This window comes from Hippichthys cyanospilos, chromosome 1, assembly GCF_059441005.1.
Source record: "Hippichthys cyanospilos isolate Australia breed blue-spotted pipefish chromosome 1, RoL_Hcya_1.0, whole genome shotgun sequence".
NCBI classification, from domain to species: domain Eukaryota; kingdom Metazoa; phylum Chordata; class Actinopteri; order Syngnathiformes; family Syngnathidae; genus Hippichthys; species Hippichthys cyanospilos.
Window position 1 is genome coordinate 35,233,752 of NC_142369.1, and position 16,249 is coordinate 35,250,000.

At 38.6% G+C, this 16,249-nt stretch overlaps 1 protein-coding gene across 3 annotated transcripts in view; it reads left to right on the plus strand.

Annotated features, from left to right (window-relative positions):
- hmgcra (3-hydroxy-3-methylglutaryl-CoA reductase a) overlaps positions 1 to 16,249 on the plus strand; it is a 37,853-nt gene that overhangs the window by 5,630 nt on the left and 15,974 nt on the right. For all 3 annotated transcript variants that reach the window (XM_088415275.1, XM_088415266.1, XM_088415284.1), the window contains exons 3-13: positions 134 to 245; positions 333 to 420; positions 2,213 to 2,297; positions 2,371 to 2,476; positions 4,095 to 4,201; positions 4,288 to 4,407; positions 4,501 to 4,661; positions 7,192 to 7,442; positions 11,034 to 11,200; positions 15,522 to 15,716; positions 15,790 to 15,948. In XM_088415275.1, the coding sequence (XP_088271401.1) occupies positions 134 to 245; positions 333 to 420; positions 2,213 to 2,297; positions 2,371 to 2,476; positions 4,095 to 4,201; positions 4,288 to 4,407; positions 4,501 to 4,661; positions 7,192 to 7,442; positions 11,034 to 11,200; positions 15,522 to 15,716; positions 15,790 to 15,948 (1,551 nt within the window). The remainder of the gene's footprint in view (positions 1 to 133; positions 246 to 332; positions 421 to 2,212; positions 2,298 to 2,370; positions 2,477 to 4,094; positions 4,202 to 4,287; positions 4,408 to 4,500; positions 4,662 to 7,191; positions 7,443 to 11,033; positions 11,201 to 15,521; positions 15,717 to 15,789; positions 15,949 to 16,249) is intronic.

The following is a 16,249-nucleotide window of genomic DNA, read 5'->3' on the forward strand; positions in this document are numbered from 1 at the left end:
ATTGCTGGATGACAATTTTACTGTACGGCATGCAATTATTGTAATTGTACCTTGATGCTCTTTGTACCATACCTCTCTATGCACAATAACGGAAGTTATTTTTGACCACTGTCAAATTTTGTGTATTCAACAGCAAATTCTCAGCAGTGACATTATCATCCTGACCATCACACGTTGCATTGCCATCATCTATATTTATTTCCAGTTCCAGAACTTAAGACAACTGGGATCCAAATATATTTTAGGTATGAATATTGTTGATCTTATTTGCAGGTTCATAACTAAAATCAGGTGTGTATCTGAGTTTTGTCTTATACGTTGCTTTTTTTCAGGCATTGCAGGACTTTTTACAATTTTTTCCAGCTTTGTCTTCAGCACGGTGGTAATTCACTTTCTTGATAAAGAGCTGACTGGGCTCAAGTAAGTTTTTTTTTTTTTTTTTTTTTTTAATTATCTGAGGTGGTGGATAGATTGATTAACAACTTACCAATTATGAAAGTATTCAATACAAATGTTTCCATCCACCCATCCGTCCATCTATTAGCTACTGTTTAGTCGGGGGTCGGGTCGTGGTGGCAACAGCTTGAGCCAGGTCCGGGAGGCATCCTAACCAGATGCCGGAGCCATCTCAACTGGCTCCTCTCAACACGCAGGCGCAGCGGCTCGACACAGAGCCGCTCTCAGATGACCAACCTTCTTACCCTAGTGGTAAGGGAGACCCCGGACACCCTGCGGAGAAAACTCATTTTAGCCGTTTGTATCCGATCTCATTCTTTCTGTCACAAACCAAAGCTTGTGACAAAAGGTGATGGCAGGAACATAGATGAGTGTTTTGTCTCAGCTCTTTGTTCAAAACAACAGACTGTAACAGCATTTGCATCACAGCGGACGCTGCATTGATAATCAGCCTGTCGATCTCCAATTCCATCCTACCCTCACTTGCAACAAGACCCCAAAACTTGAACTTCTCCATTTGGGGCGGGACCTCAGCCCTGAGGGCACTCCTCCCTTTTCCAACCGAGGACCATAGTCTCAGATTTGGAGCTTCTCATCTTCAATTGCAGCTGCTTCACGCTTGGCTGCGAAAGGCTCCAAATGAGAGTTAGTTGTCATGGCCTGAAGAAGCCAACAGCAACACATCTTTTGCAAATAGCAGAGATAAGATGCTGAGATCCCCAAACTGGTCCCCGCAACGCTTGGGCTTCGACTAGAAATTCTGTCCATAAAGATAATGAACAGAATCGGTGACAAAGAGCAGCCTTGGCGGAGCCCAACCCTCACCGGAAACAAATTTGACTTAGTACCGGAAATGCACACCAAACACTGACATCAATGGTACAGGGACTGAACAGCCCTTATCAAGACATTCAGTACCTCATACTCCCAAAACACCCCACCACAGGACTCCCCGAGGTATGTGGTCGAACGCCTTTTCCAACTCCACAAAACACAAGTAGACTGGTTGTACGAATGCCCATGCACCCTCGAGGATCCTGCCGAGCGGGTAGAGCTGGTCCACAGTTCCATGGCCGAGACGAAAACCATACTACGACCCTGAATCCAAGATTTGACTCCCTGATGGACCCAGCACCCCTGAATAGAAGGGAGGCTGAGGAGTGTGATCCCTCTACATTTGGAATACTTCCTTCCGTCCCCTTCTTACTTGGTTACTACACTGGTCTGCCAATCCAGGGGCACTGTCCCCAATGTCCATGCGATTGTTGTAGCGGCGTGACAACCAGGACCGCCCCACAGAGCGTTTCGGAACTTGTTATAATCTTTCAATTGATTATATACCTTTTTGAATCTAAAATTGTCTAAATGCTTAAAATTTCAAGTTTTCAACCGCTCTGTAAGTATTCTCAGACATGTTGTTGATTCAAAACCAAACATCTGGTTTTGATGTGTAACAATGACCAACATTTTTGCCTTTTTTCTGACATGTTAGGGACCAAACAACTGCATCATAATCAATTTGTGTTTGTGTATTTTTTGCACTGCCAATTTGTCATTGTTCTGCTTTTATAAAATGAATGGAAATGAAAACATGCTTAAATCTGGTTTATCACAAAATCAAAAACTAATCTAACTAGTCAGGATAATTAATTATTGAAATAATTGTTAGTTGCATCCCTAATTAATATTCTATCTTTGCCACTATGTCATTTCAAGGAACCTCAGTCTTTGTTTATATTTCTGTTATGTCTTCCAGTGAAGCTCTACCTTTCTTTCTGCTTTTGATCGACCTCTCCAAAGCATGTGCTCTTGCCAAGTTTGCTCTTAGCTCCAAGTCTCAGGTACTGAATGTGAGCAATGGCTTCTAAAAAGAAAAAAAAAGGATTTACTTTTGGATTTCAATATTTTTCCCAGGATGAAGTTAGTGAGAATATTGCTCGAGGTATGGCAGTACTGGGACCTACATTTACCTTAGATGCCCTGGTGGAGTGCTTAGTGATCGGTGTGGGAACTATGTCAGGTACTAGTAATTGTTTTCTTAGATTGAGTGTTGGAATCATTATTTATGATGTCATTGATGTTGTAGTGGGACATTCATTTGCCTGACTGATTCAAACAGCATAGGTTCAGTTCTTACTTGGTGCAAGGAGATAACAAAAACTAATGGAATACAAAATTTGAAAAAAAAAACATTTAAAATAGAATGGAATTTTTAAAAAATTAATGAAAGAAAATGAAATGCTTTAAAACAAAATGAACAAAATAAACATTCTATGCATTACAATAAAACTACCTACAACTGTAATTACAGAGAAAAGTTATTTGTTGTTTTGATACATTCATTCATCTGAGTGTTCTACGTTAAGCCTTTTCTGGTGGTGGCTCCGTCAGGGCAGCATGAACCAAAATGTGGTGGCCCTGGCAAGAACCAGCCCTGGCCCTGTTTATCGCTGGCTTTGTGTCGATACCTGATAAGTCACAGTAGGGTCAATTTAATATTTTCTTTCAGAACTCTACACATTAATCCCTTGTTTTTCATGGTTAATGGGGACCGAAACCCCCCCCCTGAATAAGTGAAAAACATGCAACTAACACAAGCAATTAATTATCTTTACTTCGTAGCGTCAACTTAATTTTTTTTTTAACGTGAAAAGTACATATTTAAGACAAATATTACTGCAGTGCACATATTTACCTAAATCTTAAATTATGAAACCATATATAGCAGGGGTAGGGAACTCCGGTTCCTCGAGAGCCATACCCTGCCTGTTTTTGATGTGTCTCGCATTCAACACATCTGATTGAAATGATCAGGATCGTTATCAGGCTTTCACAGGGCTTGCTGATGAGCTGATTATTTGAACCAGGTGTGAAAGGCTAAGGAGACATCAAAAATAGGCAGGATATTGCGCTCAAGGAATTGGAGTTCCCTACCCCTGATACATAGTACTGTATAATACTGTAGTACCCTTCTCGTTTTCACGCCTTGGCCGTACGTAGTCGGAATCACGAGCATCGTGAGCTGGAGTTGCCCGGACGTCTAACTAGTCAAGCAAGAAGCTCACCAAACATATTCAAAGAGCAGAGATTATACCCAAAGCTTTATTTCCTCTTTCCTGATCTCATTCAGCCGCTAGTGTGTGATTGACTCAGCAAACTTCCTCTCCATTGGTAGGAAAAAAAAAAAAGCAGTGCTGTTCTCACCTGACTGGCCAGGCAATCTGTCAATAATCTCAATGCTCACCTACAAGACGCGGGCACCAATGAAGAGTTGTTTTCAACTTCTGAGCAGGAGTGCGTTACATCTCCTGCCCTCATTGGTCAATTGCAGCGCCTGGAGCCAATCACGAGTCTTGTAGTCGTGCCCACAACATCTTAAGGCAAATGATAATTGGCCATGACAGCGAATGTCTGTCTGCAATGTGAGTGATCTTTGTGCAGTCTGATCTGAACATCAGTAATGTTGAAAATGGGTGGATGACCAAATCATCACGTGTGATGTATGATTATGCTTGTCTATTACATGTACAACCTGTCATTAATAAAAACAAACACCAAGAAAGTTGTATACTCTGAAAATGTAAGTTCTCCTGAATGTCTAATTGTTAAAATGTAATTGTAAAATAACTTTATTTCAGGTGTTCGACAGTTAGAAATAATGTGCTGCTTTGGATGCATGTCGATTATAGCCAATTACCTTGTCTTCATGACATTCTTCCCTGCTTGTGTGTCACTGTTGCTGGAGGTAAGAGCACAGGTCACCTTCAAGAAATTGATTTGAAATGCACTCAAAGAATTTGCCATTTTATTTATGCTTGCATTTTCTTGTAGCTGTCCCGTGAGAGTCAGGAAGGCCACCCGATTTGGCAGCTGAGCCAGTTTTCTCAGGTGCTGGAGGAAGAGCAGGATAAAAAGCCAAATCCAGTCACCCAAAGAGTCAAAATTATTATGGTAAAACCTCTCATACATCATCATTTATTTTGTGGTGCTTTGTTCAAAATGAATTGTTTCTTCACTCTATGTGTGCATCTCCTTCACCTGCAGTCTCTGGGCCTTGTTATGGTTCATGCTCACAGTCGGTGGATTGCTGACCCCCTGTTGGTTAACGCTACAGTGGGAATTGCACAGGGTTCCATTGATGAAGAACATGTGTTACCCAGGAGGATCGAGCCAGAGATACCTCTGTGGCATTTTTATCTTACCAGGTATGTGGATACCAACATTCTGGCTTCTGAATGTCCGAAAAATGTTTCTCAACACTGCAAAAAGTCAACAATGATATTGTAATATTGTGTTTTTGAATTACTGGTACCTTCATTCACTAAAGGAGCTCTTTCATGAGAGATTTAACTATGTTGCAATGATGGTTTCTCACCCTTAAGTGTTATATTTCGTCATTGATGCATTTGTAATCATCCCTTGCTTAGTCTGCGCTCTCAAACCGGCCCCGCCCAAGCAGGTAAAAATGGACTGAAAAAAAGCTTATGACGACAGAAGAGTAAATACACGCCAGCCTCTTTTAGTTTCGTTTTAGTTTCGGATTTGACAAGGAGAGATTTTGCACCGAGTAAAGTGTGTGGCCATAATCAATCAATCAATCAATCAAATTTTATTTGTATAGCCCTAAATCACCAAAGTCTCAAAGGGCTTCACAGATGAAAAGAGGTCATACAGAGACATCTTTTCGGTGTAAGGTACACAACATCATCCCCTGTCAAAGCTCCCAGAAGGGGAAGGAAAATCTCAAAAACCTCAATTTGGGGAAAATCATAAACCTTCAGAAGGGACCGCAGGTGGGAGGAGCTCCCTTCCAGGCCCACAGGTTGAAGTGGATGCTGCATGTACCAAATAAAGACAAATAGATATACATTACAGACAAATACAGGTAAACAATATAGATTACAGAAAACATATTGTGCTATATAGTACAATGATTACTTGACAGCAGGCAAAGCCATTGGGCAGGAACCTTCCTACAGTCCAACCAAGTGGACCGCCATAAGTGCGGCCAAGTAAACAGCAACATTTCATTTATTAGTTACAAAGTTTTACTATAGAAAATGGCAAAGTGGTGAAAATGTATGTTTAGGACCACATAGGGAGCACATTCAATGTCAGCCACCACAACACAATCCACCAAAGAAAATGTGTGTGTCTGTTCCGGGTGTCGATTCATGGAACAACCATGAAATAGAACTGAAAAGCTCTGAATCAATGGCTGAACTCAAAAAGAGTTTTAAAAATAAATAATTAAAAATATTAAAAAATATGTCTAAATTGATAAAGATTGTGTTTAAACGTTTGTGATGTGTAAATTTGATATAAGGTATATATGATTGTATTTAAATATTTATGAATATAATCCATCCATGTTTGCAGAAATATGTTGGTGCTACATATGCAGGCATGTTGAGAATGTTAAAGAGAGGATGTTGCTGTTGGCAATTAATTTTTTTTAAATAACTAAAGAACTTCCATATAACATCTTTTAAATATCTGATGTTATGACCTGTGGCTTATTGTCTAGTGTGGCTTATCCGTGACAAAAAATGTTTTTTGGCTCAATTTTTGCTGCTGCGGCTTATTTACCAGTGCGGTTTATATTCTGCAAAATATAGCCGTTAGTGAGTTAAGTAGTTAGTTAGTTAATTAGATAGATGGATAGATAGATAGATAGATATCACAGTGTTTATCTGCTATAAGATATATTTTACCGAAATTGCTGATCCCAACCACCAGATTTGCAAAAGAATCTTGAAAATGATCAGGGGTGCCTATTTATCGATCTATCGATCTATCTATTAATCTAATCTATCCGGTCAGAAAAGGTTTGGGAACCCCTGTTCATTTTCAAGATTTTCCTTTATAAATCAAAATTCTTCGGACGTAACATCATCACAGAGGGGGGCCGACCCATCCCCAGCCCCACGTGAGTAGCCACACAGACATGCAAACGCATGCGCGGACATCATCCCGAGACATACTCACACAGCAACTTTAAACATCATTAAGACATGTACCGACTCGCCTTTAAACACTAAATATAAATAAAACCTAAGTAAATTTTTTAAAAAAATCACTTTTTCATGCTCCGTTAATACAACACTACAAATGAGCGCTTCTGTATATCCTAAAGAAGTTTCAGAATGCTAATGATTTGATACCCCCTCCTACACCCTCGTAGACCCGCGGCTCGAGACGCCGACTGGAGACGCCGTCTTGACGCCGTCTTGACGCCGTCTTGACCCTTTGTATGGACCACACACGCAGACACATAATCTCATTCTATAGAATACGCACACAACAACTTTAAACATCATTCAGACATGCCCCCGATACAACTTTAAAACTAAATAAACTATTATTTAATACATTCAACAAAATAAAATACCATTAAACTTTTAAACTTAAACTTTTTCACGCACATACGAATACGCATACAGACCCACACGCTCACACAGACACACAGCTCATCCAGAGATGTCCTGATACAACTTTAAACTTTAAAACTAAATAAACTTTTATTTAATACATTAAACATAATAAACCTTTTTCAAACATTAAACAAAATAAAATAAAAATAAATGAAAAAATCACCTCCCTTGATTCAACAATACCAAGAATACTTCTGTATATCCTAACTTCAGAATGCTAATGAATTCTTAAACACAAAAATGCAATATTGTTTTTGTTGAAAAAAACGTTTTACTTTTATGTACCAATGTTTTCCTACAGAATGATCACTTTGGATATTGAGCAGGTGATTTGTCTGTCCTTGGCTCTATTTCTGGCCATCAAGTACATCTTCTTTGAGCAAGATGAGATGGACTCTACCCTATCAATCAGGAACACTGTCACTATCTCCACCCTGCCTCTGGCTCCGGGGCAAGCCATGGAGACTTCTTTCAGGAAGGACCTTTGTTTCCAACACAGTGCACTCTCTCCCAGTTTTCCTTCCACTGTACCATCCAACAGTGAAGATACAGGTACTGTATATGTTTATGTAATTACATTTACAGTAGGGCCGCACGATTAATCGAATTTAATTTGCAATCATGATATTTGCTGCCACAATTAATTAAGATGAAAATCTGCTATATTAAAAAAAAAAAGAAAAAAAAAGAGGGCAGTAAATAGAGATGTTTGACGTAATCGTGATAATCGTGATTATTATCATTGGCCATAATCCTGCTGCACTAATTTATAGTTACTCGTATAAACGGGTATATGTATGTGAATGACCGTATAAATAGGTATTTGCATGGTTGCAGTCACTTAGGAGTTATAAAGGTTGTACAGTATCGTGTCCAAAATTAGCACATGTAATATCTGTAATATCTGGTAATATCTCTATATAAAATAAATGTCAAACCATACATTGTGAAACATTACATTGTGGACATTTTCATATTATACATAGTTAACACGAAACAGCAAAAACCTAAGGGGATTTTTACACATCCAAGATCCCACGCAATGTATTTAAGCGCTATATATAATAGTTGTAAGTATGAGTGGACGTTCATTGTGGTTATGGTTCCCCTTTTAACTCGAAGTATGGGGCCATTATTGGGGCACATAATTCATACATACAATCATAAATACGCAAATAAAATCATATATACTGAGTACTGTATATAAAATGTACAAGTCACAAATGTGTCAAATTTTATACATTCTCTTATACAATTTAGAAATATATATATTTTAATAATATATTTTTAAAACTTTTTGAGCACAACATCTTTTCAGTTCTATTTCATAGTTGTTCTTTTTCATAGATTGAAACCTCGAACAGATACACACATTTGCTTGTTGGTGGCTAGCAAAAAAAAAAAACCCAATAACAACAGATTAGCCGCACTGGCTCAAATCATGAGGAAAAAAATTGCGGTTTATAGTCCAAAAAATCTGGTATTTACAAATGTTTATTTCAACCCAGTATGTAAAAATAATCCATATCAGTAACCACAGTCACATGCGTAACGAGAACCTACAAATGCGTAATGAGAGTCACGATGTGTGATGTGAATCTGCTAATGTTTACAATGATTTGCATGTGTAAACACATTGTTAAATGCATACATTGATGTGTAATGAGTGATCTCCAAACACTGGGCCTCCATGATTGGCTGTATTACTAACTGCATATACTTGTTACAGTTCTGCTGTACAGGAGCCACAAATGTGTGTGGGGATTTGCAAATGTCTATCTGGAGTCTTGCGTGTGGTAGTAGTAACTCATGTAGACAAACAGAGGACGCTATAGTACCACTAAAAATTTCCCAAAGGAACTTTAGTTTTTCTTCTGCTTGATGTCTTGAAGTCTTGAAGCAAGTGCACTGGTGGTTGTGCCAGACAAAAGGATTTCAAGATGCTGATGATCCTCTGAGATGAAATACAATTTTACTTGTGCCCCTTCAGTATTTCTATTCTATTGTTTGATTTAACTCTTGAACATGTTCCATCTCACCCCTGATGCACCACTTATGTTACTGCATTTTTAAAATGTTAAATATATATGTTTTAAATGGTTAAATAAATTGTACTTGGTTAAATAAATCATGGGTCGATTAAAAAATGCCTCCCTTTGTCCCAAAACGAGACACTATAGCACCATTTTATGTTCCAATTCTTTGCACTTCACTGCATGCCTTGAAAAGAAGTTGTACAACCACAGATAATGATCATTTTATGTGGCCTGTGAAAGCAAATCATGTAAATTTCCATCACCCTTCTTAAACTCAGTTCCAAAATTTTAATTATTGTATAAGTAATAAAAGTACAGATTTTTGTTTATTTTGTTACAGTATCTTTAAAAATAATTCAACAAACTCTTATCCTTCACTTCTGATATCAAAACTACTCAGCCATCAATTTGTTGTGACAATAATAATACTATAAAATGATTCAAAATGGACTTGGTTTCCTCATTATATTGGCCCAGTGAGGGAAATTGTAGGTACTGTAAAAAATGAGTTTGACATCCCTGGATTAGGACTTTTTCCTTACTCTGGATTTTTGTGTTTCATTGTATTATTATTATGTTTATTTTTAGTTTTTCCTATTAAGTTTCCTATACAAACTATGTGTGTTATGAACAAGAGGACAAAAAGATCATCAAAATTTTTCATATATTCGTAGGCATTAGTGACCTAAAAGCAAGTTATTTTTCTTAATCTTTATTTTTTCAAAATTCACTCCAACAATATATTTACAGTTGACCCCCGCTATTCGTAAAGAATTGGGACAAGGCCAGCATGCATAGAAAAAAATCTACTTATAATTGACACTAATTGTTGTTAAGCTACAGCATGATTGTGCCTGTCCAGCCTGCATGAACATAGATTTTCCTCCACGCGGGCCCTGAGCTAAAGTAAGTTACGACTCCGGTGCAGAGGGTCTGTAGCAAAACTCACAAAAGAATACAACCAATTTGAGGCTTAGTGTTTACAGATCACCCTAATTATAGAACTATTCAACAATGTGTTTATGCACATTAATTAACATGAACATTTTCATATTCATGTCACAATTTTCTGAATTCTCGTTATGCATTTGTAACTGTTGTTACAGATGCAGACTCTTTTTACACATTTCTGGATTGAAATACGCCTTAAAATAATAGCCCTAATATTTTGATGTCATTTTTACATACATGCAGTATTCTTGACTCTTGATACTCTGCCACAAATGAATTATACTTACTGCATTTTAAAATACATGTCATAAAATACAACTATGATTGATATAATGAAACTGTGACTACATAGCATGATAAAAAATTATGCATGCATGCATGCATGGCCACCATTGACCACCCTGAACTGAGGTGTTGTCACCATGGCCATCCCACAGAAAAAAAATCTGGCTCCACCACTGGCTATAAGACTAAATCATAACAATGTAATTAATCAAACTAATTTATTCAAATGAAAATATTTGACAAAATATTTACCGGTAATCTGATTTTTTTCAATTGTTGGAAACGTTGGAATTTTTTATATGCCACTCTGACAGCATCAGTTTGGGAGTGTCAGGCGCTTTAAGAATATACAATAACTTCAGAAAAATAGTTTCTAGATTTGCTGCTACTAGCATTTTTTATGACAGGTTCTCCAAAATTCTGGTAAAAACAAGTAAATCCAATATTTTTAAAAAAGAGGGTTCTTAATGCTTGTTTTGTACATACATACTGACAAATCTACTGTTTGTACTGCTTAACCTTCTGAACTCATACAACACGACATAAAAAACACAATGTCAATACATCAGTAGTGACAATTAAAATGCTAAATGTAACATTAAATGTTTTATGTATTATAATGATGAGACGATTGATCAACCACTTTTGGTGTTTTTTGCTCTAGATGTCACTACGTGAAAGGATAATGTGGAAATTATTATATATGTATTATGCTGGCTTTTATCTTTAATCCAGAGGAGTAAAAAAAAAAATCACAAGGCTTTATTTTCCCATTACTAATATATTATCATAGTTTATCAGTAAAACTCTCATTCCTATGGTACAGTACAAGAATCTTTCTAATACAGCTTTCTTCTCTTTGCCTCTTTAGATGAGGTTATCCGGCCCCTGCTTGGTCGTGTTACTGATCTTGGATCAAGTGATGTCTTCATTCTTAGTAAAGGAAAAGCAGACCTAAAATCTGAAGTCGCCGAACCACACCTCGCTTCGAAGCCTAGAGGCCTTGTTGAATGTGTAGCCATTCTCAAGAATCCAGAGGTAAGACCTGTAGTTAGTTTCAAATCCAAAAGCAGTTTTTGCAAATAGGCTATATAGTTAGTTGGTAAATTGCTGTAATTCACTGTAATATAGAACACACCGGCGTCAAATTCTAGTATTACCTATGTTTCCGTGTAAAGGACACACCAACAGTTTGGCGACATTTTAAAAAGTATCGCAAAACAGCATAAATCTCATCTCTCCTCACTTCTTCTATTGAAAATAATGCCGTAACAACCTCAGCTAACAGCTACTTTAACAAATAATATATTTACAAATAAAATTGATTACAAAATAGTAAATGTATTCTTATAAGTGATATAAATGTTTAACTGCCTTTATTCCAGTTAGTCAAAATTTGTTCAACAAAAAAGTCAATCAAAAGATATACGCAAAAATAAAATAATCACACCATTGAGGGCATATAGAGGAAAGATGTGTTTTTTGTAGTTCCTCGCCGTTCTAGTTATATTTGCTACTTTCACTGTTTCCATGCAAGTCTGCTTTTGTCTGCATCGATATTCATCCTTTTGTGCCCAAAACATGCCATGCAAACCTAAATGAGAAGCAGACCGGCTGAAACCCAACTACGACCCTGCACCAGAACGAATACCTGTCCCTCAGATGGAGCAAGCACTGAAAAACATGTTGGACACTATACTTGGGACTATAAATCAACACTCGGCTCGATGTACTAAAAGAAAAATTTGTTTCTCTCCAGTCCACGCACATCACTCGCAAGAGCCAAGTGGGTGTCACGATCACGGACCACAGGACACGCCTGCAGCCGGCAGAATTAGCCCTCTCCAAGTTCCTTGAGTAAAATGCCGCCTTCAGAGCCAAAACAAATGACCTGGAAGGGCCCTCCTGGCGCAACAACGTTGAATTCATAGGCATACCCGAAGGAGAGGAAAAAGGAAACCCAAAAGAGTTAGTGAGCTTTCATCCCGAAACTATTGGGCAAAACCAACTTCCCAAAGCCAGTAATCTTTGATAGCACACACTGCTCTCTATTGCCCACACCAAGGGGAAGACCTTGCACTGCCATTGTGCGTGTCCATTTTTTTCAAGACAAAGAGAAGCTACTGCGACTTGTTCAACAACAATCTATCAAGTATGGCGAGCACGAGGTTTTGTTTTTCCCAACTACACAGTCAAGGTGATGGAACAGCGGCGCGGGTTCGGCGAGGTTGTGGCAACTGTACGTGAGCTGAAAATCAAGCACGACCTCCCTGCCAAGCTTCACTTTCAACACAATGGGCATCAAAGATATTCAGCATTCCCGAGGATGCTATGGAGTGTGCAACACTTACAGTACAGTGCAACGCTTGTGTCAGTCATCGTTCATCGAAAGTTCCGGGTAACTAACTGGTGTCATGTGCTCCTCCTCTCTAAATCCTACAAACTGAAGCTTTATCCATCCATCCATTTTTTAGAACCACTTACCCTTACAAGGGTCACAGGCTTGCTACTGACTTGGAGCAGTAGGCGGAAGACACCTTGAACTGGTTGCCAACCAATCCCAAGGCACACCGGGACGAACAACCATTCATGCACCCAATTTCACCTAAGGACAATTTAGCGTGTTCAATACAGCTGCCATTCATGTTTTGGGAGTGTGGGAGGAAGCCGGAGTGCCCTCAGAGAACCCACATGGGCTCGGGGACAACATGCAAATTCCACACAGGAAGGCTGGAGCGAGGAGGATTAGAACTCAGGTCCCCCAACTGTGAGGCGGACGTGCTAACCACTGCCACACCGAGCCATCTCCACTGGAGCTTTAAACTCCATAAAGTAGTTATATAAATTATGAACTGTTAAAAATATATAGAATCAAGTAATACTGTACATTATTTATCAAATGAAACACTGAAGTTCTACAGTTTAGTTGAATTTAAACAGCTCAAATAATTTACAAAATATATAATAAATTCTTTACCATTGTTGACAAACTGTTGAAAATCAAGGAGGGTTGGTACAGTCTAATGCTGCATTCACACGTTCAACATGATTGAGGCGAAAAAGCGGACAGTTTTGTATTGTAGTCAATGGAGTTTGCGCGACAGGGCGCAACGTGAGACGCCGCGCGGTGCATAATTTCACCTGTCACGTGAAGTTAAAAATGTTAACTTCTATCGCGTGTCACGTCAGAAGGGAGGAATAACTTGGGACAACTCGTATGTGCAGCGTTTGTTTCCTTTTTAACAGCTGTTGAACCGTAGTTACTGTGCCAAGACGTTTGTTTCCTTTTTAACAGCTGTTGAACCGTAGTTACTGTGCCAAGATAATGATAGTTCAGCATTGACAGCTCAGTATTTAGCACGGTATCGGTATTGCGACAATGGCAGACAAATATTGCCACAAAACAAGGGACACGCAGTGTAAAAAAGAAGAGTAAAGGTGCTGTAGGTGAAAATATTGGCTCTGCTACATCACAGAAAAGTGAAAGTTCTCACCAATGTGCTTCTTTCTGGATCCACTGTAAAGTGCACAGCAAGCTCACTCCCCCCGCGCGACAAAAAGTGACTTCACAAAAGTGATCATTGTGACAAAACGCCCCGCGTAGAGCATAAACAACGCACTTTTGTCGTGTTCGGTGTGCACGTACCATTGGGGGAGAAGATGTAAAAAAAAAAAAAAAAAACTAATACAGTGGTCCCCCGTGTTACGAACTTAATCCGTTCAGCGGCTTTGCTCGTAACTCGAATTGCTCGTATGATGGGCAATCCAAACCTATGTTAATTAGTGAATGCGTGCAACGCGTGCAAAAACCTTAGGTGAAATCACGACTTTATACACATATTAAAAATTAGTAACATAATCTACTGTACAGTTAAATTAAATAACATAGATATACAAAGGAAAAATAGCATTTACCTTTGGGGTGACGTGACTTGAGCTGGTGGTTGGTGGAGGCGGAGGGGAGCAGAGACAACCCTGCAGAATTGTATTTTATTTTTTTCTTAAACGAGAACTTTTCTTAAACGAGAACATATCACCAGCGATTTTCTTCTCTTTAATCCATAATAGAAGAAGCCTCTCCATTTTGTTGTTGACCGAGGTCCGTCCCCTGGCAAGGAAAGTCTTGCCCTTAGAAGATTGCGGTTATGGCCATACTCACCAGCAAGGTTAAATATGCGTGCACCTCCTTCGTATTTTTTTTTTATTATCTCCTGCTTCGTTTCTATTGTCATCATCCTCTTACTTCTTCCTTTACCGCCACTTGCAATTTTTGAAGCCATGTCAGATAAAGTTTGCATAGTCTTCACAACACACCGACCAGCTGTGCCATCAAGCTAGATGAAGGCGTTCGGCCAATAGCATATCGGCATTTCTGTGATTGACGTGACGCCGGCCAATAGCATATCCGCATCTCCGTGACTGAGACCCTGACTGTGACCTTAATCGACCAATAGCATATCGGCATCTCCGTGATGAGACCGCGACTGTGACTGCTTTAATTGACCAGTAGCATACCGGCATTTCCGTGACATGCGAGAAAAATTGTTATTGATGATACAGCAAAGCGAAAAAAATTATGCGGTCACACTGACCGGCATGTTAGATGGTTTGTAAGACGAAAGGTTTGTGCGTAAGAGGGGGACAAATAACGCCGCGGTCCCACGTTCGTAAGATGAAAAATACGTAAAACAGGGAGTTCGTAAACCGGGGCCCACTGTACTAATTAAATGTTAACTTATCGAACCATTATCAAAAGGAATCACAAATGAGTGGCTTATTTTCTGTATTTATAAAGAGATTCACCAATATAGTGATACAAAGATTTGTCAGTTATAAACCTGAGAAACTGTACCAAATCCTTTACTGTTATGCTTTTAAATCCAGTACATGTTTTGATTGCTGATTATTTAGTTTTATTTGGGTTAAATGACTAATACACTAGATCTAATCTATAAGACAACATGGTTTTAATCATTTATACAGAGCAAGATAAAGTACTAGATCCATGTTTCTAGTCCTTTGAACACAAACATTCTACTTAACAATGACATAAACAATTTATCAATGTTATCTTTTAATTTTTGTCTGGGTTTGTGAAATGTGTGTTTATTTATTCAATCAATCAATTAAGTAAAAATAAAACAAAAAGTGTTATTTCAAAATATTCAAATAGTATAGTTATTTGAATATTTTGAAATAACCCTTTCCAAAATGATTAAATGCACCTGTATTCTACTTAAACGTTAAAACTGGAGTACACATTTACTGTGCTCCATTCATGTTTTTCATGATGTTTAAAATGCACAAAATTTGTTGTCTGATTTTGAAGAGACTTTAAACAACTCAACATGTTTTGCAGCAAGGGCCTCGTTTTCTTAGTGATGCTGAGGTGATTATGCTCGTCAGCTCCAAACACATTCCTGCCTACAAACTGGAGGCAATCATGGAGAGGCCAGAGAGAGGGGTGGCCATACGTAGACAGATGATATCAGCAAAGCTTTCCTCTCCCTCAGCGCTCTCATCATTGCCATTCACCGATTACGACTACTCCAAAGTGAGATCACTCTCTTACATAACTTAATTCATCTTTACTGCACATCTTACAAAGCGATGAATGTGGCCTCCAGGTTATGGGCACCTGCTGTGAGAATGTGATTGGATATATGCCTGTGCCAGTGGGTGTGGCTGGACCGCTACATCTGGATGGGAAGCAATTCCAAGTTCCCCTGGCAACTACAGAAGGATGCCTCGTAGCAAGCACGAATCGAGGATGTCGGGCCATTGCGGTGAATTCTTTACTTTGAAAGTGCACAATTGATGTTTTATATACAGTGGACCCCCGGTTTACGACGTCCCTGCCATACGTTTTTTACACACACACACACACACACACACACACACACAATATAGCCGCAGTAACAATAAACAATCCTTTTTTTTTAATGTATTTTTTGCGTATTTGATTTCCTTTCTCCGATTATTTAACATTACATTATCCTTATTAACATTATTGTATGTTCATTAAATAACTATTATTACTTAGTTTGTTGAGAATTTGTTCTCAGGACTGGTTATCTGCACCAAGAC